The sequence below is a fragment of the Desmodus rotundus genome, chromosome 3 (genome assembly GCF_022682495.2).
Source record: "Desmodus rotundus isolate HL8 chromosome 3, HLdesRot8A.1, whole genome shotgun sequence".
NCBI classification, from domain to species: domain Eukaryota; kingdom Metazoa; phylum Chordata; class Mammalia; order Chiroptera; family Phyllostomidae; genus Desmodus; species Desmodus rotundus.
In genome coordinates this window covers 175247945-175274204 of record NC_071389.1, presented here as the reverse complement: position 1 = coordinate 175274204, position 26260 = coordinate 175247945, and the positions used below count along the sequence as shown (strand labels likewise).

The 26260-nt window shown below is 41.2% G+C and overlaps 1 protein-coding gene and 1 long non-coding RNA gene across 2 annotated transcripts in view; one reads left to right on the top strand and one right to left on the bottom strand.

Annotated features, from left to right (window-relative positions):
* Positions 1-14385, top strand: part of LOC123478204 (uncharacterized) — a 101399-nt gene extending 87014 nt beyond the window's left edge. The window contains exon 4 of the long non-coding RNA XR_008426528.1: positions 14133-14385. This is a non-coding gene — a long non-coding RNA (uncharacterized lncRNA). The remainder of the gene's footprint in view (positions 1-14132) is intronic.
* On the bottom strand, positions 8677-26058 carry ERP27 (endoplasmic reticulum protein 27). Its single transcript, XM_024575378.4, has 7 exons — positions 25685-26058; positions 25214-25314; positions 23478-23615; positions 14324-14440; positions 11251-11376; positions 9922-10119; positions 8677-9507 (listed from the first exon to the last, which is right to left on the bottom strand). The coding sequence occupies exons 1-7, from the start codon at positions 25773-25775 to the stop codon at positions 9460-9462; spliced, it is 819 nt and encodes a 272-aa protein (XP_024431146.2). The 5' UTR covers positions 25776-26058; the 3' UTR covers positions 8677-9459.
* Positions 26059-26260: the final 202 nt, after the last annotated feature.

Genomic DNA, 26260 nt, shown 5'->3' with positions numbered 1-26260 from the left:
GAGGAGGATGTTTATTTTTAATAAAGAGACCCTGCCCTAACTTCCTGAACTCAAACCAGTCTAGACTTGTTTTTTTTCCATTTTACACAATGTCCGCAACAACAGAATAAATTTATTAAATCCAAACAAACTGGGGGTTGAGTTTTGGCATTGAAAGTCAGACAGAAATAGAATCAGCTGCTTTTGAGTTGAGTCTAGTGGCTGATTTACCAACCAGTGTTAGATTAAGGCTGCACTGGCCTTAACTGAACCAAAATTATTTTCATTATGAAAAGACAATGGGGAGGCAAAATGTTTGGCCTGGGGCCCAGGACATGAACTTCTCAGTTCATCAGTTCTGCCTTCCTTTTGCTACAATTTTCAAAATTTCAAATGAAAACAACCCTTACAGTCATTTTCCCCATCACCTCGTTTTGTGTGGAGGGAACTGAGACTCGGAGAGGTTAGATGGTCCCCTTTGCCAGTCACAGCACCGGAGTAAACAAAATATCACTCAGTTGCCCCATGGTACTTACCAAAGGGGAGGTTCTGTTTTGGCTGTTCTGGGTTGGGAAAAATAAGGCAGGAACAATTTCATTTCCGTACACTTGAGCATACACACACTCACAGAGTCAACTCTTTTAATGGCTAGAGTCTGTGTTGGAGGGCTCTCCAGTGTTCTCCCACTTCACTCCTAGCCATTTTAGGCTGCCTTTTACAGCGCTTCGCATCTAGACAAGGGGTGTGCGTGTTTGTGGAGTGCTGGTTCACAGGGGTTTCTGAATCTAGGCCAAAGTCAATGTGTATTTTTACATTGCAGAATGCTTTCCATTCTTCATCTTATTTTATCCCTACTATGTATTTGTGAGGCGAAAGCTAAAATGAACTCCATTTCACGTGGAGGGAAAGTGAGACACAGCGACGTTCCCAAGATCACATGATGAATGTAATGGGAAAGACCAGATCTGAACCCGATGATCCTCTCTCTTGTTTGTTTTCCAAACAACAGCCCATACTTTCCTACCTCTCCCTTCTATTGACAGGAAGTAGAGAAGTTGTACAATGAATGAATACTGGGAGGTACATATGCTCCTATCTTCATTGTTACAAAAGATGCTTCTAGTTAATTTGTTTCGGTTAAGTTTGAAGAGATGCTTGGAATTTGGAATTGTAAGAGTTAATTCTTTTCTGGATCCCATTGGTTTAAAATTGAACTCTCCATGCCTAAAGAGACATATCCTTTCAGGACCTTTTTGTGATGAACAGTACTCCGTGCCTGACTCTTCCAGTGGACAATCATTTTACTACGATAGCACAAAAGACAAGATCTCTGAAATAAATGAAACTTTATGGCAGGCTTTTATGTGCTAAGCAGAGAAATAACTCCAATGGAAGGGAGAGCTGCTTGGAGAAGTGACTTTTTTTAGGAGATTTCCTAGTCCCTTGGAGTTTTCCCCTTCATACAACTGTGACCACGTTGATCAGATGTTAGAAGCTTTATCTCTTCACAGGGGAAAAAACCCAACTTTTATCTTGAGGGAGTTTTGAGTGTTTGTGTATTCAAAGGGTGTGTCTCTTACAAAAACATGGTCAAGAATTTGTAGAGGTGCATGAGAAATGAATGTTAGCTCTAAAAACAAAAAGGCATTTGCTGTGCTTTAGGTTCTAGTCTGTTTTTGGTGACTAAGAACTGTAACTAATATATGTCCTCTTCCAGATGCATCTCTTTTAGGGTTCTACTTGATGGTTATTACAGCTTTCCTTGGTCCTTCATTAGTTATGTAGCAACAAAGTCCTTTTAAGTTTATTGTTAAAGTTTCTCTCTCTACTTGGAACTTGAAAACATTGTGCTTCAAACTAGACATTTTGGGAACTATGTGAAAATTGTGTGTTGTGACTTGAGCTTTTTGGAAATGGCTATGCTAAGATACTAAGAGGTAATTAGAATCACACAAATTGGAAAATCGTGACTTTCTCCTTGAGGAAACTCTGATAAACTTGAATATTCTATAATTTAGCAAATTGGAAAATGAGGAGGTAGAAGAAGAGCTAGTGGGTCATAAGCTGATGCCAGTTCTAAAACTGTAGTGCGTAGTAACTTGGGATTTTAGCAGTTGCTCAGGGTTCCATAACTATATTCAACTTTAAACTCACTGGCTACACTTCTTTCCCAAACAGCAGCTGGCCCCAGCACAGCGATGATTCTCTGTCCTTCAACTCTCACCTTGAAAATCAACATCACATTATTGGCATGTACCATTCTTGCATTTCACAATCATGTAAATACCTTACCACAAACCACATGTCTGCACACGAACACCTAGCATTTCCACTTGTTGACTGACTTAGCCCCTTCCCTTCTCCAGCCCTGGCATATCATTAGTGGCGTGAAGGGAAGAGAGCACGTGGAGTGCGCAGGATGAGTCAGTCCAAGGGAGGCTGCAGGTCTGAGTTAAATCACAAATAAGCTTTTCCCACTTTTATTTTGTGGCATGTTTGCCAAAGTGTGGTGGAGTGTCCTTTTGGGGGTAAAAGGTAGAGGATGCAGGTCAGGACCAGAACTTTTAATATACTATTTAAGATGTAGTCAATTCCCTTCAGATACTTCCTTCCCTGACCACACCCCTCTGTGCTCGGCCTTTATACCATAACTCAACCTGCTTCAGCTCGGCCCCAAGTAGTGACCTGGGGTGACATCCTCGGAAGAGGTGAAGATGGAGAAAGAAGTAGAGACCAAGGCCATGAGTTGGTTGGAAAGTAATAAAACTACAGCAGGCAGTGGAGACAGGAAGGAAAGGCACCGTTCACTCTGGCTATAAATGGGAATGATATCTAATAAGAAATATGATAGGGCCCATGAAATTTAGTTGGTATAAATAAGCATTATGATCATAATTTAGAGTTAAATCTAACATCAATTTTTACTCACAAATTACTATTCAAGTCTTTGCTTCCTCTTTATTCATTACACATCGTCATCATCATCATCATCAAAATACTTGAATATCTACAAAGTATATTGGAAATTCAGACAATGTTGGAAGAGCTCATTGAGAGGACATGACCCATGAGCTGAGCCTGGGCAGTTAAAGCCTCCTCACTCTTTTCCCCGTCCTTGGGATGTACTTGCTGCCCACAATTTCCTGTAGTAGTAGCTGTTTCAAGGGCAGAGCCTTGAGAGAGTAAGGTATTGTGGAGACCATCTGGAATGAATACATGATTGGACTTAGTGATGGCCTCTATATAAACTTTTAAGATTGTGGTGGGTGGATGCAGAGATCTACTCATCTTGTGACTACCCAAGGTAAGGAACCTCCCTGAAACTCCCAGCCTTAAAAAACCCTCAAAATGAATGTCCCCAGGACATGCTCTCTCTTCCATGAGAACACCCATGTCTTTCCCTTTCCCCCATTCTTCCCCCACAGGTGTGCATTTCCTAAACTCTAAGGTACCCCAGACACTTGCAACCAGGGGAGCAATGGGCAGTGGCAGCTCATCCTGGGCTAAACCTCGAAACTGTCTCCAAGGCCCCCTTTTATGTGACTCTCCAGTGAGTGGACAGCAGCCCCTCCTTGGCTCATTTCTTTCCTACATTTTTAGAGAACCAAAGCAGCCCCTGGTCTCTCTTCTTTTGTTGCTTCTATCCTAAGCCCTTCCTTGTTTCACTGTCTCCAGCTTTAATAAACATACTCTCAGAATAAAAAAAATCATATATAAGTTTCCTTGCTTAATAAAACTTTCACCTACTAATCTGAAGTGGTCTGCCTCTCTTTTTTAGTCTCTTCTTGCCCTCTGTGTATAGGTGCTGATTTCATATCTTGCCCAGGGAACTCCCAAGTTTGCCTGTCATTCCTCAAAGTCTGGGTGAAGTTCACATTTTGTCTTTCTCCTTTACTGGAGAACCAGATGACTGAGGATGGGAAGGGTCAGCTCTGTTTCCTGGTACATCTTGATCTCATTGTAGACGTACTCAATAAATGCTTGATGAAGGGTTGAAGGAATGAATGCCTGAGAATGAGTACTTGGTACTGTCCATGGAAATCTACTCTAATTCTTACTGTGAATCTAACATAGGCATATTTTCTCCTTTAACCCCAATTCCATAAAGGTGCTACATGTTTTCATTTGATAAAATGGACTTATTCTTTCCTCATTCTTTTGCATAGAACTGATACAGTGATTATGGTAGCCTGAAAGTAGACACGTTTGGGCTGCTGTAAAAAAAAAAAAATACCACAGACTGAGTGGCTTATACACAACAGAAATTTATTTCTCACAGTTATGTAGGTTGGAAGTTCGAGATTAGGTGACCAGCATGGTCAGGAGAGAAAGCATCTTCTGGGTTACAGACTTCTAATTGTGTTCTCACGTGGTAGAAAGGGAAGGACTCTCTCTGAGGTTTCTTTTATAAAGGCACTAATCCTATGCCTGAGTCGTGAGGACACCACTCTCAGGACCTAATCCCCTCCCAGAGGCCCTACCTCCTAATACCATTATACTGGGCATTAGGACTTAACAGGTGAATTTTGGAGACACACAAACATATTCAGACCACACACACCACTGCTTTGGGGTTTGTGCACAGGGGACAGCACTTAGCTGAATCCCACTCATCAACCTCCAACCCAGAGATCGCCCTTTGCTGAGGGGACCACATGCCTTTGCTGGGGGCAGCCTGCATCAAATGTTCAGTGCGGGGCTATAAAGCCCTGGCTGCCATGCTCCAGTTTGGGACAACTCTGCAAGGACATGTGAGCAGCAAATATCCTCATGGGAAAAATCTGAGCATTTGTTGTGACTACATCACCACCCAACGTTTCCTTCTGCTTCATGCTGCTTCCTTTCCCCACAGGTTCCAAGAGTATTCCCCATTAAGCTGCCTGCAAGGAAACTCAGTCTCAGAGTTCTCTTCCTGAGCAACATGACTTCTCACATAACATGTTTGTTAATTTTAAAACACTTACTTCACTACAGCTAGAACGATGTCAAATTGCATCTATTTTTTTCTTCCTTGAGACTTAGCTAATACCACATTGCCATATTAAGACCACAGGGCCTAATGTAGAAATTAAATCCTGCTATTAAGACTTAGCACATTTTTTGGATATTAAAACATTAAAGTCTGGATTCCACACAACTTTTCATAACAAGCTATAAGGATTAAGCTATACAAGTAGCTTAATTCCTTAACACTTCATTCTCCATTACTCCCACTCCTAGTGTGACTCAGGTATTTCATTGCTAACCCCGCAGAAGCAAAGGCCTCTGCTAGCCGAATGGAAAGGGAAGAATGACACACCGGCTTCTCTTAGAAATGGTAGAGAGGTGGGGAGTGAGTGAAGCTTCTTCGAATTTACAGAGATATGATTTTTAAAATTAATTTATTTCTTTGATTTCTGGAGTACCTTTTACTCAAAGGCTTGAAACTCAAAAGAAGTTTTTTAACTTTCTCTTTTCTCTATTCGCTAGGTTTCTCTATGTAAAAATACCATAATTAGGAGTATGAGCCTGATACATCCCACTTCCTACTTTATTTCTCTCTGTTGAGAAAATCACATTCTTTAAGATCGATTTCTGGTGGTTCTGAGTGATGGTGTTGTGTAGTGCGGTTGCAGTTTTGACGTGGCTGTGTGAGGAGGTGAGCCGTGTTTACCCAGGCCGCCGACTTCCACGAACTTTCAGAAAGGTGGAATAAATAGGGCGGGTTCCAAACTCAATTGTGAAACAAAGTTTGTTATGATGAGCCTCTAGCATTCTGTGGTAGCTCTTTCCCTTTGTGGTTTCTCTTCCTCAACTCTGGGGCCTCCTCAGCCCACTTCTAGCTTCCTGTCTGCCCCTCTCTTCAGCGTCCTTCTTCTTTATCCAGCTTTCCCTGTTCTGCTGTTTTCTCTCCATGACCCAGAATCAGTCTCATAGTTCCCATGCTGCCTATTGTCACTACAACGGGAACTTCCGTGATCTGTAACAGCTCACAGCCAAAGCCAGCTTTGCTCTCCTAGGAGGCAGTTTGGCCTGGCACACATGTAGCTGATTGCTAAATATTTAAATGAGTGAATGAGTGAATGAGTAAATAAACTGCTCTCTCAATACACCGCTTAGCACCCATCCTACCCCCACTTACCCCAGCTGTGTGTATATTAACAGAGGCCTGATAAAAAACAGCATACCTTCCTTTCTACCATGACCACACTGAATTGGGAGAGGAATCCCATGACTGGTCGTTGTTAGAATATTCTATTAACTATGCACTTCTGATGCTTTGACCGCTGGGCCTTATGAGGCTGAAGAGATTGCTCCTCCCAGGGTTAGCCAATTCCTAGAGAGTCAACAACTCACCTGCTCCAGTGTCTTTCATATGCAAACCCACCAATCCAGAGCCCATATTCCAACCACCTCCTTTGCTAAACTCTCACAGGGCTCACACCTGTGCCATCATCCCTGTGCCCTAATCACCCCAGGGCCGGGTTCCAGAAAACTCAGGACGGCTCTTACGCCTCAGAGCCTGCTGAAATTATTCAAACCAGCCAACCTTGCTTACCCTGCCTTGCCTGCTTCTTTCTACAGAAACCACAATAAAGTTCCATATTTTCTCTTTGCTCTTTCTGCCTCCTGACCAACCCTGGTGCTTCCTCATGTGGCCCTGCATTGCATAACAGCTTCCCTCCTCTTGGGACGTGTAACAAACTATCTTTTTAATGGCAATTGCCTCCTGATCTGTTGACCTCACCACACCTGAATAAATAATAATAATAATAATAATAATAATAATAACCCTATGCTTTAAAACAGTTACCTCAAATACTTCTCTAATCTGAAGTGTGAAGTCTCCCCTCTAATTCTTTTAAGGTCCTGAAGAAAGACTCTTTCCATAATTTTCATCATTGGAGAAATGCCTTTTACTAGGAGAAGGCATTTAGTATTAAATTTTAAAAATGTAATGACAGTCTTTATTTAATATGTATTATCACCCTGGGATCTCAAAAAAACCCCTCCCTCTATGAATTATTGTATTATTCTGAATGACTAAAGTTCAAAGATACACAGTGATTTTCTCAAGGTCACAGAAGAGGTGAGACTCAACACAAAAGCTTTCCTGGCGCTCCTCCTACTCATGGCCTGCTCCTGCTCCTTCCTTTCACACGGCCTTCCCAGCCTTCCGAAATCGTTCGCAAAGTTTTCTTGCATAGCATCTCCATTTCCTTCATACTTGGGAGAAAAAGCATGGCAGTTTTTCCAACAAGGGCCAATAGATGATTCCACAATATAATGTAGCTGAGATATATCTAGAGATTTCAACAATAAACAGCCTTGGGAAATGAATGTGGAGTTTTAAGAAGATATTACCAAATGGTAGAGAAAATCTATAAATGACAGAAGTTTATAATATTAAGTCTGATCTTTAGTGAATGAACTAGAACTTTCACAAATTTTCTTCTTGAAGAAGTTCCTTTCTTTGGTCATGAGGCCCCAGAGCTACAATGAACAGGACTGGCTGTGAAGGAGACAGGAAAAAAATACCCCGCGGTTTTGGTAAAACACGAACTGAGAAGGAATACTTAAATTCAATACTGTAAAGATGAAAAGTAAGCATACAAAAGACAATCTGTAATAAACTTGTTATCGAATGCCACCAAACAGCAAAATACATGGTTAAGATGTTAAAACCTATATAGTCAGTGTTGACCATAGTTATTGGGGAGAACACCTCAAGTACAATAAGGGAAAAATTAACCCAATATTGAACAAAACACAGCTTGTCGAGATTTAGTCATTAGCATTTACCAAATTGGTACACGTTTGGAATTTCACTGTTTTAAGCAAGAAGGAGGGAGAGTTGAGAAAGAGGGAAGAGAAAAACATAATAAAGTAAATCAAATAATTTGGAAATAAAAAATATCTTGGTTAAAGAGTTGGGTTGTGAGTATGGAGAAAAGAAGACTGGATAAGGGGGCTTGAGAGCAACCAATCAAAGTGTCCAGGCTGCTGCCTGGAGATGGTGATTAGCAGCTGTAAAGAATTTCCCGGAGTGCAGGTGAGAAGAAGCAAACTGGTGTGGCTCGGGGTCCTCAGCTGGGTATCAGGAAGAATTTCCTGACTGTAAATGTCAAGAGCTCTGGTTTACAGGATCAAAGGGGGGCTTCTGGGATGTGCCTATCCTTGAGTATTTTTCAGCCTCAAGCAAGAGACTGTTTGGGTGGTTTTCTGCAGCCCCGTGGATAGACTGGCTGGCCTGCTCAGAATCCACCCGTCTCATGTTGCTGAGGGGCGTGCCGAACACAGCTGCTTTCAGTGTCCTTGCCAGCTGCTGACTCCCAGCTCAGAGGCTACAGGGAACAACTAAGTCTTTCACACTCTGTTCCTCACTTGGGCCAGTCCTTAGGTGTACGCTGTGGTTTTTCAGCTCTTGAGCACTTAGGCACTTTCCTTCTGAGCCAAGGGCCTCCTGGGAACAATGTAGCATTTGTGTGTTGACAGTAACAGCCTATGAGCTAGAGACACTTGGCCAAACCCTCCCTCCCACAAAGGGCTGGATTGCACACCTCACCTGCAATAATCTGGGCTGAGTCAGCAGTAGCCTGCCCTGCGGCCAAGTGCTCCCTTCCTCCTACCTCTTCCCTAACCTGTTACCTGATTTGATTCTGAGCAATTTGGCCATCTTTACACTAACCCCCACGCAGGATGGTCTCTACACACCTCCCATCCCACCCACAGAGTGAACAATAACAAATTAGTGGCTGGTAGCCTGACAGTGGGCACCAAAGGGTGAGGTCCCTACTGCTTAGTTGGGCAGCTGGTTATTTACAAAAGGTTTGCAGAGAGATGCCAGTCTTTTCCTATAACATTATTGCCTTTTATTGCGCAGTTGTTGATGTACATGGGGAGTTAGGAACGCTAAACAAGCGTTGAGTTTTTACATGATCTGCTTCTGCTGAGTTCAGAACCTTGGGAACATCATTTGACTTCTGGCAAAAAGACCATTCCAGAAAGGAGCTTAAAACCATCCTTTTGATCTTGGCCCTGAATCAGAGGGAGGACGTGCTTATGAAGAAACTAGAGTTTCAACCCTTAGGTAACACTAATAGAGAAGAAGCTATGTTGTGTGTAAGTCACACGCAGTGTCCAAATACAATGTGAAATGATAAATCAGAACATGTCCCTTGCGGCATGTCTCTTTTCACAGTGGTATCGTAGTACTTCTCTTAAAGCCTCCATCCAGTGGCATCACGGTGGTACTGCAGTGTACAGGCCTGCGTGGTATGAATGTGTAAGAGAAGATGGGATGGGTAGTGAGAGAATGTAGGCAAATTAAAAGAAAGCACAAGGAGAGTAAATGAGATCTTAAGGAACAAAATGGAGCTGTGTGTGTGTGTGTGTGTGCAGGGCCAGATGATTTTGTTGTTTAGTGTCTCAGGTTTGAGTTGCCCCTCTTTTTCAGCATAAAGTGGGTACTTGATGGCATGCAGAAGTACCAGGGAGGATTCAGAGTTCCACCTTTTGAGTCTTTTCTTCTGATTCCTCATTTTCTCTCTGAAAAACATCATGACATAGAATTTAGATTTGGAGTCCACTCTTGTTTTCTGAGCTCTAAGATTAGAAAACTGAGGTATTTAGTTAACGCTGGAAGTTCCAAATCTACCTGCAATTTTTATCTCATGAACTCTTTCTATGGAATGTGATTTGTTTCCCATGGATACTGTACTCAGTATGGTGAACTCCAAAATTCAGCTCCTTCGAATAAACAAGACCTTTTCAAAAATGCTTTTGTAGTTCTATTCCGATGACTATATCTTAACAAGCATCCAGGCTCTGTCTACCATGTTCTCATATACCTTTGCTCTTAATAAAATCCAGGGGAGCCAAATAATTTTTATTCAAAAGGAAATAACAGGGACATAGAGAGGAAGAGAACTCCACTTGCCTTCCCTGCAGTCTCGTACTTACCGGCCACTTCCCTTTTAGGAATCCGTCACAAAAGTTTTGCACAAGCTCCAATGAAACTTCTGCTTTGGGCAGTGTATCCCACTCCTCATCGAGAGTCCGGTAAATCGCCAGAGCGGGCAGTTCAGACGTCTTTAGTTTGAAAAATGATATTACCTTCCCATTTCCTTTTATACCACTGTCCACCAGAATGAAAAGAACCTGCAGTTGGAGGAGTTTGAAAGAGAGATCTGTCTGAGGTCCCAGGGGGAAAGAGACGTCTCGTAATTGTGGCAGTTTCCTCAGACTGAATTTATGGTTTGTGCCACACAATTTACATCTCTGTTGGGCTTGCTTTGCATTGCTTAGGTAGGTTATCCCTTCAATTAGGTTGATTTAATTTCAAGAACAAGGAATTGGAAGAGACTTTAGTGGTTAACTTTAGTGATTAAGTAAGTAGGGCCTAATGGTTAAAAGCAGAGAATAAATTTTAAATTTTGCTTCTGGTGCTATTTAGCTGTGTGACTCTGAGCACATTACTTAGCCTCTCTGAGACTCAGTGTTCTCATGGGCAGAATGGGCTTTTGTTGGGTGAGATTAAATGAGAGAATGCATTTAGTATTTCTAGTAGTTTCTGGCATACAGTAAATGCTGGGCAAATCTTAACTATCCTATATCGTTAAATCAAGCCTTGTACCTGAAGTAGAAATCTTCTTGTAGTGTTGTGGTTAGAGAATTAGCCACATTCAGTAACACTGACAACTTACAGTGTTATGAAAACAACCACCAGAAAGTCAGCTTATTTTATCATCAGGTAGTTATCATTGAACAGGTGATTTAGTTCCATGCAGTGACCTTGAAGTTGTTGAAGTTTTACTGGTCAGTGTACCAGTGGAGCTACCCAAGGAAGGGGATGTTCATTTATTTAGTTAGTTAGTGGCCATCAGACACCAGGTACTGAACATTCATTAGGCACCAGCGACCTGATAGGTGTCTGATATGAGAAATAAGCCCTGAGGTCTAAAACTTTAAGAGTCTGGGGCAAGAAGAAAAACATTGTAATAAATAGGTAATTTTTATTTTCAGTATCTTTGAGTCTCTGTTTTGTCTTCACCTGTCAATGTAGGAAAAAAGCAAGCGACTAGCACTACTCAACACATACAGGCCTTGAATAGTACAAAATACAATAGCTTTAATTTTAAATCAGAGTAATGTGATTTAGTATGTCCCAGTTCTTGCTTTATCTCTTAACCATATTAGTTTTCCTTATCTATCTCACTCCCTTAGCCCCATTTTTTTTTCTACTGTCCTGGTACTGAGTTTTCAAAAGGGTGTCTCCCAAGCCAGACTTACCTTCCCTCGGAAGAGCTTAGCTGCCTTCTGGTAGCTGCGCATGCTTTCTTCATACTCTGGAGAGGCCTTGTTCATCATCAGGAGAAGATGAATCTTAATCTTACTATTGAATAGGCCAATCACAGTCTGGCAAGTTGAGATGGATCATAACAGGGTGAAAGAGAGAGGGAGAAAACCCCCATTAGTGGTAACCCAGTGACTAGACAGAGTGCAACATAAATGAGAACTGTTCCTCAGTAACGCAGGTGGTAACCGGCCTCTCAGGTCCTTTCAGTAAGGCTCACCCTCCGGTTCTCATGCTGTGTTGATCTCTTTCCCCCACACTGAGTAGGGACGAAAGGAGTAACCAGTGAGATGTGGCAGAAATGATAGAGTGTGACTTCCAAGGCGCAGTCATAAAAGACATGGTGGTTTCTGCCTTGCTCTCTTTTACGTCACTCACTCCAGGGAAAGGTAGTCCCAATGTTGGAAAGATGCACATGGCAAAGGACTAAGGCCTCCTATTAACAGCCAGCACTGACTTGGCCAGTCATGTGATTGAGCCATCCTGGAAGCAGATTCTCCAGCCCCAGTCACACCTGCAGATGACATTTCCTCCCTGACCAATGACTGTAACCTCACAAGAGGCCAAGGTCAGAAGCACCTAGCCTAGCCACTCCCAAATTGTTGATCCACAGAAACTGCGTGTAATCAATTTTTACTGTTTTAAGCTGCTAAATTTGGGGATAATCTATTATGTATCAATAGACAACAAATACAAGGGGGGCCCAAAAAATCTGGAATTGATTTATAAAAAATTGTGTATTTATTCTTACATGTTTAAACTTCGGTCACCTTCAAAGTACTCTCCATCTGATGCAGTACACATATGGAGATGTGTACATTGCTCTGTGGAGACTCTCTAGCTCTCTCGGCCAACATGTAGGCAAGGGGACCCACTGGGTTCTTTTCCCCAGATTTCTCCCAATAGTTTAAAACTAGTTCTTAGATTTTAAATTCAGAATGCTGGATGTTAAATAACTGTCTCTTGTTTGATTAGATTCTGCTTGAATTTAAAGCATGCATCTACTCTCCTAAAGTAGACATGAGGATAATTCTTCAGAAGAGTCAAGAAGCCAAAGTTAAGAAATTAAAAGTTACCATTGTTTTAACAGAAGGGATTAGACATATCAGAAATGGTTAGTTTAATCCTAATAGACACAGCCTGATTCTTTGCCTTGAAGCCAAGGTTTGAGTGCGTGCATTACAAGTGCTCAGCAGGCCGATACACGCCTGTGAGCTTCTGCCCAGTTGCTACTGGTGCAAACCTCTGTCGCTGGAGCATCTGAGAAATAGCTCTTTAGTGTGGGCAGGTATCTGAATGGGAAAAGTATTACTTTGGGGAAATGAAGTCACAATAAAAGTTGAACTTGCTTCTCTAAAGAAATTCTCATTTAATTCTTTTTGAGGTAATTTACCTTCACTACTAACATAAAACTTTTAAAAAATGTCATTGTTCTCTAAAATAGGGATGGACCAGGCATAAGAACTCAGGCCAGTTCTGGCCCCTGCCTTAGGCTACAAATTCCAGGGCCCCGAGACCATAAACCCAAGGACCATAAAATCAGTCTTTATGGTTCCACGTGCACTCCTGGATGCCCGATAGACACGATGATGAAAATGGCGATGGTCTAGGAGAAAAAAAATGCCTCTTCAATGATTTTTGCCAATACCCCCAGGATGCATGTGTTTGAAATCTTGGCAAAAGTGGAAATGGAGTCACCACTCCACGGAGACAAACATGGTGTGAGAGGTGGACAGGAATTTAGTCAACAGGAAAAGGGGTGTTTTCTATTGAAGGCTGGTAGGGCAATGGGAAAACCACAGGATTCAGCCAGACAGACCAGTCATGAAAAAAAGAAGGACAAGTGCAGAGCGCCATCTCTGCAGCTCAAATCCCCAGTCATCTGGCTCTGAGGAAATTACTTTGCTTTTCCGCACTCCCATTTCCTGTCCTGTCAAGTGGAAACAGACAATGTGAACTAATGCATGATTAGTTAGATTTTCTGCCTTTGATTACGCCTTTTCTATGAACTGTGTGATCTTGAATAAGTCAGCTGGATCTTGAATGTTCTCCATAAAATGGTCATAATAATTTCCTCACTTCTACCTCAAAAAAATCAATGTAAGCGTTCAATGAGAACATGGTAGGAAAGGGAGTTGTCATTTCTCAAAATCATGACATGCATGTAAGTAAAATACTGTTATTAGAGAACGCACAGCAACTCTGAGCTGATGTAGATCACTAGAAATTAGTACCCCGTCACTCTGGGACCTCTGTCAGGAAAAATAAAAGGTGGGCTCTAAGGTAATTCTGTAAGCTGTGGAGTGTCAGAAGGCCAGAAGATCATCAGGGCAAGTAGACCAACGCCTTACCCAGGCTGCATACAGCAGGCAACACTAAAAGAAGACAAACCTGGAAAGAAAGTTGACTCACCTGGAGGGTCTAGGTGTGTGCAGGTGGAGCCAGACCTAGAATTGTTAGTTGTGAGGCACTGAGAAAAAGTGCCTAAAATTTTTCATAGGAATTTTACATAACTGCGACATCCAAGTGTGTGATCAATAGGCTTTTTTTTTTTAATTTTTTTGTCTATTGATGTAGTTTACTGCATTTTTAAAAAGTATTGGTTCCTGGCGCTTTAGGGAAACAACGGGCCTTCAGCCTCAATTGCACTGTTGTTTGAGAAGCGTGGTTTGGATCGGGGCTGTCCTCCTGGATCACTGTCAGGCAGCAAAACTCAGGAGTCTTCAAATCAGTCCCCTTAACGTTGCATTATGGCTCTTTCTTATTAGTCATGTGATAGGTCATTTAACTTTTCTGATTCTGTTTCTTTCTTGAATAGGGACAAGTCGATCAACCTTAAAGGTTGCAGCAAGGATGACAAGGTAAACAACTAAGGTGTTCAGTCAACTGCAGATGCTCTTATTATTGGTTGAAGGATCAGAGCTCCTGGGGGAGAAGATCTCTGCTCTGAAGACAAGTATCCTCCCTGACTGGGGACTTTAGGGGCTGGAGGCAGGGGCTATTGTTTACCACAGGATTGTACTCTGTCACCAAGTGGAGACTGTTGATCTCAATGAAACGGCTTAATTTGTTGGCATCAATGTTTTCCATGGCTTCACTCTGTAAATCCAGTTGTTCGTTATCCACCTGAGTAACATAAAAATAATGAAATTGTCACTGTTCTGTCTTTATTCGCTCATTGGGAAATGTTTCTGAACTATCTACCATGTGTCAGGCACCGACTAGAACTCCAAACACAGAAAGGTAAATAGGAAATGGTCCCTGCCCTTGAAGAACACACTGTCCTGTGGGACCCAGAGAAGTGAACAGACATGACCCTGACTGAACAGACAGAATGTGGCACGTGTCATCACAGGCCCAAATGTTATCTAAGGAAGAGCAGAAATGCTTTCAGAAAGTGGCGTCTCTCTTAGAAGGCTAAAAACGCATCCATAAATTTTATGTGTAGATTACCTCATCATTCAGTTCAAAGTGTTTTAAATTTCTGTTCTTATCTCTTCTCTAAACTTTTCTTGTTATTAATTTCTAGCTTAATTTTTACATTTTATATCTTTTGTCAACTTCTATGTATGTTATTTGTGTCCTTAAAACTAGTTTACAGTTTTTGAATGAAGTATTCTGGATGTGCACCTGTGGTCACATGGTTAATTTTATTGTATTCTTACTGACTTTTAAAACCAGCTGATTCTATGAAGAGAGGAATGTTAAAATATTCCAGGATGATTGTAGATTCAACCATTTTTCTTATAGTTCTGTCAATTGTTCTGGCTCTATAATCTCAGGTGATATATTAGATAAATGCAAATTTAGAATTCTTAAATCTTCTGGACGAATTGGAAGTTTATCATTAGGAAGTGTCATTCTCTATCTCTAAGGACGCTTGTTGCCTCCAAGACTGCGTTGTCTAATGTTATTGCACTTACGCCCGCTTTCTTTTGGAAGTGTCTGCATGGTCTGTCTCTGTCCTCCTATCTTCGTATTTTACTTGTACCTCTGTGTTGTTATGTTTTAAAATAATGTGTCCCTTAGGAAAAGCGCATTGTTATATTTTTAAATCCAGTCTGGTAATCTGTTTTTTAATCTGGTATTTTTGTAATGTACTTAGTAATATTTAATTAAATATGCATTTTCCATTGGCTCTGCCTGGTCCAAAGTCCTTTAAAAAATTGTTTTTTCTAGTCTATTTTGAATTGATTGAATACTTTGTATTATTTGTTCTTTCCCTTTATGGACTTAGAAGTTGCAGAGGTTTTAATTATTTTCTTAAGGATTATACAACATGCATTCTTTACTACCAGAATCTAACACGAATTGTAACTTTAACTTCTTCCCGGGCAATGTAGACATTAGAACATTCTAATACAGTTTACCTCCTCTCACGTCCATTCCCTGGCTCACACTTAAGATGTACAGGTGGTTACTGTTGTGTGTTTTAATTCTAAATCTCACAAGAGATTATTATCTTTGTTATAGAGTCAACATACGATTTACGTTTATGCCCATATTTACATTTTTGTTTGCTTTCATTTCTTTCTGTATTTTTGACCTTCTATCTGGAATTTTTCCCGTCTGCCCAGAACAACCTTTGGTATTTCCTTTAGCATGAATTAGTTGTGCTGGGTGACATTCTCTCAGTTTGGTTGTTTCAGATATCTTTGTTTCACCTTTACTTTTGAAGGTTATTTTTGTTTGGGGTAGAATTCTAAGTTGACAGTTATTATCTCTTAGTTTTGCAAGATATGATTCTTTAAATTCTGCATTCCACTTTTTCTATTGAAAAGTCATCTGTGAAACGTAATATTACCTCTTTGAGAAATTACCTTTTTGAGGGTAATTTCTTTTTTCTGATTCAAAATTTTTTTTCTTTGAAGGGTCAGCTATTATGTATGATGTGATATGGCTAAGAGTAGATTATATATATGGTTATATATATAATTAATTATATATGTCTACAAGTGTACGTGTGTATATATTTTTATATTCATATATGATAATCCTAATCAAATTTCAGGAATTGAGATGATTTAGGTCTGTGCTGCAGCCCTTGGTTTATCCTTATTTTGAGGGTATTTTTCTTTAGGGTCTTAAGTGGTGCAAAAGGTATTTTGCTAGATTTACCTCCTACTTCCTCTTCTGGGCTCTGGACTTCAACATTTACTTCTCTGGCTCTTTATTAACATTTTCTAACAAATGTTAATTTATTAGAAAATGTTAATAAAACTCTTAGCTTTTTGGCTGCTTCTGCTAGAACTCACAAAAGCCTCTCAGATGAAAAGCACTTCTAATACATACAAAGTTTATCTTTTGAGTTTCTTCCATCTTCTAGATCTTAGTCTAGCCATTTCCTCTCCTTGATAATTCTTTAAAGCCCTCATTTTTGGCCCAGCTTTTTAAAAAATTTGCTATTGGTGGAAGGGATTGTCTAGTTAACTGGTTTATTATCCAAGAATTATATTTTAGAACTACCTTTCCACCATACTCAGATATATTAAAAGATGGGTTTTCATATGGCCATTGTTCCCAGATTTTCTCATTCATCTTCCCCAGTCCACCTGTGCCCATGAAGACACAAGGTAATTCTTCCATTACCCATAACAACCATGTCTACAAATAAAAATGATCAGGGCTAGCCCTGAACAAGTCTGTTTCCTAAAATGTCATTATTATCACTTGGATCACTTTTGAGATTCTTGGGCCACCGACCCTTTACATCTCTTTAACCTCTTTCCCTTACATCTATTATCTCATATCAGTTCTACCCAGTCAGATCTTGCCATGGATCAGAACTATCCTTTACCCCAAGAAACCTTCTTCCAGTCTACCCAGCAAAGTCAAAGGTAAGTATCATTTTAGTCTATGAATGAGGGAATTCAGGCAAAGGTAACTTAAAGTCACTAAAAGTCAGTAGGAATCTAGTCCAAGATTGTTCTTCATTGTCACCACTACGCCGACTCCATTGTTTAATGTGTTCAGGGTGGGCTTCCACTGGGTTCCACATTGAGAAGCAATGTGGACCTCCAAGGAGCTCAGTGGACTCTTTGTGGTTAGTTTTATTAATTCTTGCTATATCTAGTCATTCTTTTATAATCCATTCATTGGTTTGTGAATGATTTGTTGAGTGTTCTCTATATGTGAGGGTCAGACATGCTGACATTCACTCAAATAAAAATTTTATCACTTTATTTTACAACTGTTTTCACAACTCAAATTTATCAAATAAGTACTGACGTACAGAAAGTGTGTGTATTTCAAAAAGGAATTGTGAAAAAATTCATCAAAACCATAGGATATTTAAACTGTGAACTCCCTTTGTACATTTAGTTGTTTTAAAATTCCAAAAGCTCTGAATAGAAAGCTTGATGTAGAAATATAAATGCAAGAGAAAAGGCCTTCCGAGGTGGAGTCCTTGCCCACCCCTCTACAGTTCCCCACCCCAAGTCGGTAAGAGTGGGGAGAGGAGCAAAATGAGCACGTAGATCTTTGCTGCATAAGGCTCAGATTGCCAGCTGGCATGTGTCTTTCATACTTACGTGTTCGCTAATTTCCACCATCAAAACCATTATTATTATAATCACAATTAGGGCCTTTTTAATACTTAGTATGTCTGAACACTTCCTGATTATTTTTCTAGAAACTCGCAGGCCTGGTGCCTGCACCTCAGCTGACACAGCTGTGCTCTGGGCAGGAGCCCAGCCCTCCAGCTCTATTTTCCAGGCAGTCCCTCACTTTTCCCAGAACAGGGAAAACAGGAAACGCCAGTTACTGTAGGTGTTTCTGGACCTAAGGAATGCAGTACACTGGAGGTGAAGATGTCCCGTGATAACATTCTCTAGGAAGCAAAGAGCTTTGTTAAAAAGCACCCTCCTGAAGTCCATCTAGCATGTATGCTTCACTGAATGAAGCGTGCCTGATTATTTCATTATTTCTTAAACGAACACACTTCGGAGTATTCACGTGGAGCATTTCTGTAAACAGCATTGGAATGGGAAATCTCTGTTCTGTAATGGAAATTATTTGCATAATGCAAGGGAAAGAAAATACGACCCTAGAACTAAGATTTGAGGGAAAAATTTTATGTATTTTTCGAGTTTTTGGAAAGAATTTTACTGGAGATAGCATATTATTGTTCTCTCCAAGTAAAAAGGGGTCAGATGGAAAACAGAAAGGGTAAACCAGAGGAATTCCACTTTAAAGTATAACTTTGAGGTTCCTGAGAGTGTCTGAAATGAATTATTTTATGTTTTAGACACTACTTATATTATACCAACAGATTTAATCATTCTTCTTCTGTTAATTAGTATTTTAGCAACATTTTTTTCAATTCCTATGTATTTCTTTTAGTTAACCCAGCTTTTCATAAAAGGTGTTGAAGTCATCCTAGTTCACACCACAGTTATAGTGTTAAATACTTGCATAGCACTGAGAAGCCATTTGTTAAGCAAATGTCCTCCTGTTGCTGGCTTTTTAAAAATTTTTTAATAAGCTGCTTAGCTTACATTCCATTGGGTAAATATATACTTTAGAAAAATATTTAATAATTTGACATATCTTATTCTTGCATTAATTATCACTTTATTTTTATGTACTAGTCTCTTCTGATTATTTGGCAAGGTGCATTTCTTAAAATAAGTACCCAGCAAATACCTGTAAAGGGAATAACAGACTGCCTCTACTCTATTTCCATTATTATCCCAATGGATCAAAGTTAGGCTAATATGTTTCTTAAAATAGACGTGATTGAGGAAACCGAAGCAGGGTAAATGTTCAAGTAATGTCTGAAATTCCATTTAGGACAGGCTCATGCTTATTCAACCCAGGTCCATGTCTCTGTTGGGGCGACAGTAAGAGATCCGCTGGTGGGTGTGGAGGGTCTCCCTGAGGTCACACACAGAGAGACAAACTGCCGTGCAAACCAGACAGGCAGTCACACACTACTTTACTATTGCTCCATTTTCCAAACATTCTTCCTGATGATGTCTATGTAACCCGCTTGCATCATTTCTGTAAAGCGATGCGTTCCACGGATACAGCTTTTGCTGGTCTCTTATATTTATGCTGCAGTATTTCAAGCATCTAGTCATGTTAACCCTTATAGTCTTATTATGTTCTCATGTGTCATTATTTTACTTTATCTCTAGATATGTCCTTAAAGGTGAAAGTTCTACCTGTTTAAATTCTGCAATTTTATTGACAAAATATGTAATGTCTAGATTAAATCTTGAGAAGTAACCCTATGATTGGATAAATAGAGACAGTGGGAGAGGGAAATGGTTTAGGAGAAAGTAGTTTAAAAAAGGTGGCTTTAGAATGAGGGGCATGAGAGTAGATGGAATCTAGGAGTAAAAACAAAGGTTTTCTTCAGGAATAAGTGCTTTGGAAAGTCACTATAGGGTCACAGAAAAGGTACGCTGTGGAGTCAGCAACACAGGGTAAGAGTCAGATGTCGGTAGGTCACAGTTGTGAGATTTTGGACAATGGAACCAACCACATGGAACTTTAGTTTTCTTATTGATAAGGCAGGGCTAACAATAATTATTTCATCAAATTCTTGTGAGAATTAAATGGTAGAACAATGAACACACCTAGTGTAGTGCCTATTATAAATTAGGCATGAAACAAACAAACAAACAACAAACCAAATCTAAGAGGAAGGTAAGTACCAGAAAATTGCAACAAGTTCAAGTTTCCCAATGTAAAGAATAGTTTTAGTTGATACTACCTTTAAAAAAAGAGGTATCCCAAACTCCGAAATAACAACTCTGCTAAAATACGGATTCAACTTTGACAGTGTAAACTGAGAAAAAAAATGTTTATCTAAAAGCGGGCATGGCATAAGTCGAATCTCTCCCAGACCAGCTAATGGAGTAGGGCAAGAACCAGTGTGTTTGTTTTGGGTATGGCACAAAATAATCCTGCCCACAGAGGTCCCAGGAGTTCATTAAGAGCAGGTCTGTCACCAGTGGTAAACAAAAACCAGATGTGAAAGAAGAGCGAACAGCTCTGGGAAGTCACCACCAGGACTTTATAAATAATAAATTGTAAGTCAAGTTAATGCACCCATTAGAGGTTGAGAACTCTGTAGAGAGGTTGGAAACAACAGCACTTGTTTTTCTTCCCCGGGAAAGTCTTGAGTAGCACTAACTTTACAATCAGGCCTTCATAAGATCTATAGACAACAAACCGGGAAGGAAGTACCTGTGGAGCTGTAGCTGATTAGAAATTTTGTGTTGAAGTGTTGCTACCAATGGTTCAACTGTAATATGGAAGGCATTAACCTGACCTTCCATATCTTTCTTACCAAAGCTCTTCCCAGAGGAGCTCGATTTCATCCCTTTTCACCATAGTGAAAGCCAAACCTACAACTGCTGTCCAGGTGGGGAAAGGGCTGCTGAAGGTACTTGTGCACCCGCAGACTTGCCTTTGGAGGTGAGTTAGTTTCTCAAACACTTTCTGAGTGTCTTCTGGCTACTAGAGACATATTATAGACCTTTAGAGTACAACAAACGGCTGTCACGGATTCTGCCCCTGAATAGTGCAGAATAAGGTGGGACCAACACAGAAGTACATGGTCTGCACTATGAAGTGGTAAATGAAGAGAAAGATGTGCAGATCTGGAGGAATAATGAGGCCAACTTGGAGATTCCAGGGAGACTTTGTGAAGGGTAAGAGCCCACCTGACTCACTGCAGTGCGAGGAGGACTGACCCAGGGACGCTGAGAGAAAGGGGAACCTGAGGACGGTGGTATTCTAGGCAGAGGACCGGCCCGTGTGGGACTGTGGAACGGAGTCATCATGCTGCGTGTACCTGGGTATGGACAGGGGAGGTCTCAGGGTGGGAATGTGCCAAAAATGGGAATAGAGAAGCAGGTAGTGGTCAGGCCACAAGAGGTTATATGTTTAAACATCCCTATTTCGATCTTACAAGAAATGGGAAACATTAAAAAGTTTTAAGAACGGAGTGCCATCGTCAAAGTTCCAATCTAAATTCATCGTCATGTAATCTAAAAATTACATGTGAAGTCATACAGGGAGCCCAACTAAGAAGCTATGGAATCGTCGTCGATGCCAGTGCTGCTAAGAGTCTAATAGAAGAAGGAAATGGAAAGAGGGAAAAAGAATAGAGGTTCAGGAAGATAGGAGGTTCAATTAGAAAAAATTAGAGATTGGAGGAACATGGCCATTCAATAAGAAAGCATTTTAGAGGGAAAAACATGGTTGAGCAGGTGCTGATGGTAAACTCAGATTTGAACATGTTAAGACCGCAGTGCTTATGAGGGTATTCGCCCAGCAAGCGAGCATTTGAATTACGGTAGAGGTCCAGGCTAGAGGGAAAACATTCCACATCCTCAGCAAACACTTAATAGTCAAACAGGAGATAGAATTATATTACCTGAGGATCACACATTCACTCATTAGTTAGTTAGTTAATTAATTAAACATTTAATGAGCACCTGATACATCGCAGGCACGTTTTCAGACACTGATTGAAGTAGTGAACAAGACAGCCTCTGCCTTCACGGGGCCTGGAGTCTATAACCTACATGGGAAGAGCATTGGGTCAGGCGGTCGAGCAGATGGAGGAAAAGACAGTCTCAAGGGGACTAAGAAAAGAGAGGAGGACCAGGAGAAGCAGGCTCCTAGAAGTCAAGGAAGGAGAGACTGAAGAGGAAAGAAGTGGCCAACCTGTCAAACATGGCAGAGATGGTCAGTGCAATGAGACCTAAAGAGTGTCCGTTGGATTTGGAAATACAGAAACGTGCCGACATGGATGAAGGCAGTTTTAATGGAGTGCAGGGTACAAACTAGGTAGCAGTGTACTTAGAGCTTAAAGAAAATTGGAGATATGAGTACGAAATACGTGTTGGAGAGGTTTGGATAGCAGGTGAAACAGAGCGATAGGATGAAGGCTAGAAGGGGAAGGACATTCAAACCAGAAATCTTGAAACTTTGTCTTTGGCTCAGTTTCTCATTTGCAGTGGACTCTGGCTATCTTTACCCGGGTTCTCCGCCAATAATACAGACTTAAGTCCTCACCACAGCATCCCTGTTTCTGTATGTGCTCCTCCCAGTCCTAGACACCCTAACTTTAAGCTTTGCCTCCTTTCCATCATTTTGATATCTAATCTTTGCAAGAGCTGCCTTTTCTTCACTTTCTCTTGTAACCTCTCTACTGTAACCCTTAGCACATGATCTGTTTTGCCAGCCTGACAAAAATTCTCTCCACTCTTGTCCTTTTGCTTGGCTATCCATCTCACCCATCTGCCAAAATAGTGTTGCAATAACACATTTCTGTTTGCCTCACTCCCCTGATCTAAAGGATTTAGGACCTTTCATATGCCAACTAAATGAAGTGAAAACCTATTAAGCTGCAATTCAAGTTTCTCCACAGTGTGGTTCCAGTCAAGCTCTTTGTCTTACATTCATTTCCCCAAAACCCGTACCATGAGATCCAGTCAATTGGTCCCGATCACTGTTTCCTAAGTTACATTTTTTTGCTACCTTGGCCAAAAATTCTCTGCCACCCTGTCCAAATTTTATCTATCCTTTAAATCCAAGTTCAGTTGCCTTTTTTAAAGTAAATTTTTTTGTCAGAATACGTACACTGCTTTTACCCTTTGAACCCATACAACACTTTATCCATTGTGATGTCTTTGTATTATAGAGACTTGTATATCATGTTTATGATCTCTACTATACTTTAAGGTCTATGAGAGAAGAGAATATGCTTAACACATTTTAATATTAATATTTGGCATATGACATGTAGCAGTTGTTTAATATATGTTTAAATGGAAGTGAACTCCCAAAGATATGAAAATATGCACTTTAGAGTTCAAAAGGATCTTAGAGATGCCATGGTCAAACTGTTTTATTTATAGATGAAAAAATCGGAGCTAAGAAGTGTTAAGTGACCTGCCTAAGTCACATGACTGGTCAGCAACAAATCTCTTGCCCGACTCTCAGTCCAGACTGCCCTCCATTTCACGACAGCATCTGTTTGGGAAGCCTGAGTTGAGCCATCACGCTCACTATCATGGTCCCTAACTCTGGCATCATCGTTAGTGGTAAAGACATAGACCTTTTCTAGTCTCACAAGTTTATGAGTTCACAACATAAAGTAAATAAAAACTAGGAGAAGGCTCGAGCTGCCCACCCGACTTACCAGACGAAAGAGGGAAATGGTGTTTCCCGTGATGTTGTAGTGGGCCAGAACCTGGGAATCGGTGCTGATTCCAAATGCCACGCCTGGGTATTTTTGCACCACATCATGGAATAGAGACACTGCTGGTATTTCTAAGTCCTAAAAACAAGGGGAAAGAAAACCCCACAGAGGTTATTTTGAAGGGGACATGGAATCAGGATAGGGAATTGAAATGTGCTCACTCATACTAGAAATCAGAGACTTGATTCAGTGTCCAGTGAAGTAATTTCCAGGCAGAGTGGGTTAATTGGTAACTACAGGATTGTGTCTAAGCCTGGGACTCCTCTCTGGCCTTACCGTAGAACTTGTAGTTTGTTAGTAGCTGAGAGGGGCCTCAAAACCACAGGGCCTGCAAAAGTGGTCAGCGTTTTGGTCAATGACATACCCATGAAGGCAAATGTTTTAGAAACAATTTGTGGAGGCAAAAGAAATGCCAAAATAAGAAAGTGTTATCAAAAGGGCCAAAAGAAAAAAAAAAAGAAATTAAAATGGAAACTTACTAGTTTTTTTAACAACAGTTCGTGAGGATGTGGAAAGAGTAGTCCTCCTTCTACTGCGTGTAAGCCAGAGGCATTGCCCATGAAAGATACCGTTTATGACTTGCCCCAACTCTGGAGGGGCAGGGGGCAGGGAAGCCACTTTTGAGTGATGAGTCTTTATTATATCGCAAGCTGACATAATTTTCCCTGGTGTTGTAGGACCATTGCCCACGGCAGCTCCAGGTAATTATCAGGAGTGAACATACTCTGCTCTGACACCTCTCCAGGTTGAAGGGGCTGTGCAAATAGAAAGGAAGAAGGCTAGCCTTGCATCCGGGCTCAAGCAGAGGGGCCTGGCACCTTGCTCATCTGAAAATATGCATGGAGTTCACCGGAGGCTAATTGTTAATCTAGGCTTCCCCTTTTTTATTCTGCTCCTTAAAATGGAATTGCTCACAGATCAAATGACGGCATCTGGTGGCTGTTTTAAGTTATTGCACACTGTTCCATTTCCACCTTCTTGCCCTTCCCTGACGTTCTGAGGGTGCCTGTTTTTGTCTACAGCTCAGATCTCTCATCACTGAAAAATGTGCTCTCTTCTCTTCCTCCCCCACTTACACCTCATCACAGCTATTTCCAGCTGCGTACACAGAATGGCAGGGTGATGATGAGTTGGAATTAATGAATGGAAACTGACAAGAAGGTCTGCAATGAGAGAGAAATCACCAGCTGTTACCTCCAGAGAAAGATAAAGATGCTAGAATGATGCTCGCTCATTTATGGCTGCTTTCATTAGCCAGACAGTCACCCTGGAAGGTGGAGGCTAACACCTTCCATATATGAAACATCATTGTTTTTCAACATTTCAGAACCAAGAGACAGAAGAACAAAGGGCTACCTGTCTGGTAATGCATCGCCTGGATGACAGACGTTGGGCTTACTCTGGCCACTGACCCAGCAATGGGATACTGGCTTAAGTTTCAAAGCAACCGTAGATGAGGAGGCCCATCCAGGGGCCTCAGAACCTTTGAAAAAGACATAATTGAGAGATAGGAAATGCCTAAACAACTGAGAGTTTTCAGAAAAAGCTGAAAGCAAACTCTGAGCCCCTTGGCTTCTAATGTGGTGTCATCTGGCTAGACGGAGACTGTCACGGCTCCTTTGAGGCCAAGCTCTGGTTCTTTGGGAGAATAATGAGAGCAGGGCATGTGGACAAACCTGGAAGAAGCCTATGAGAGCCACCTCAGCAGCAGCAATGAATTCCATGGCCTCTGGGACATCTGTGAGCCACACAGGTTCCTGGAGAGCATGGGAACCATCTACACAGAGAGAGACAGTGAGAGGAAAGCAGAAGGTATTAGGGTACTGAGTAGGGAGGACGCAGCTCCATCCTGTTTCTCTTCACTCGAAGGCCAAGGAGCTCTAGGGGTGCAATTATTATTATTCCAAGGCTTTATTTATTTATTTGTTTTGCCAACATACGGAAGGTGATCCCACCGTATGGCTGCTGTCAGAGGGATAATGCCGGACTTCCCTCTTCTCCACTAGGCAACGCAGGTGCTTATCCAGCATGTCCCAGAAAATTATCTAGGTCTGGAGGAAAAGTATTCGGAGTGCTACCTTGTGCCCTTCCCTTCTCTTAACAACACTCTCACCCTATAGTCACCCAAGTTTGTTTGCTTGTTTTACCTGAGGATTCTTGACTTTCTGCACCATCTGGGGACAGCTTGGACATGAAAAGACATAATAGAAACAGGCATCTGGGCGGTGTGGCTTCCATTGCTCTTCTGCTCCTGATCCAACCCCTGACTTTGTGTTTGGGACACGGGTTCAGGGCGGCCCACTCTGCGGTTGATAGGCTGTGGTGTCGCCAGAGCTTTGGGAACTTTGCACCTGGCGCTAGGGGGACCTTCAACTTCTGAGATAAAAGACCAAATTTAGTGACAGGGCCTCAGAGCCAAACCAACCCAAAGGAAAGTCAGTTCACTTAAATAAGAAAAAATATTCCATGCCAGGCCTTGCCCTAAGCAGTAGGTATACACAGACGACTTCAGTCTGATCCAGCCTCCCCCAGCTTAGATTGTTAATGTGCGAAATGGGAAAAAAACCAGATCGTTTAAATATAAAATGGAAAATGAAAAAACAAGAAGCCCGAACAGAGTAAGGACACTTAGGACAGTGATGGGGTTCAGTGGAGGTTTGGTTTTTTTCCCCCCTCAGTAGGGGATGGCCAAACAGAGTCCTGAGTAAATAACTTTGCTAGTC

Excerpts from the sequence above, each read along its gene's own strand:
- ERP27 (XM_024575378.4), bottom strand. The coding sequence starts at position 25,775 with ATGGAAGCCACACCGCCCAGATGCCTGTTTCTATTATGTCTTTTCATG. Across the intron at positions 23,616-25,213 it reads CTCTCATAGGCTTCTTCCAG|GACTTAGAAATACCAGCAGT; the intron begins GTTTGTCCACAT and ends CCTTGTTTTTAG. Across the intron at positions 10,120-11,250 it reads CTAAGCTCTTCCGAGGGAAG|GTTCTTTTCATTCTGGTGGA; the intron begins GTAAGTCTGGCT and ends CTCCAACTGCAG.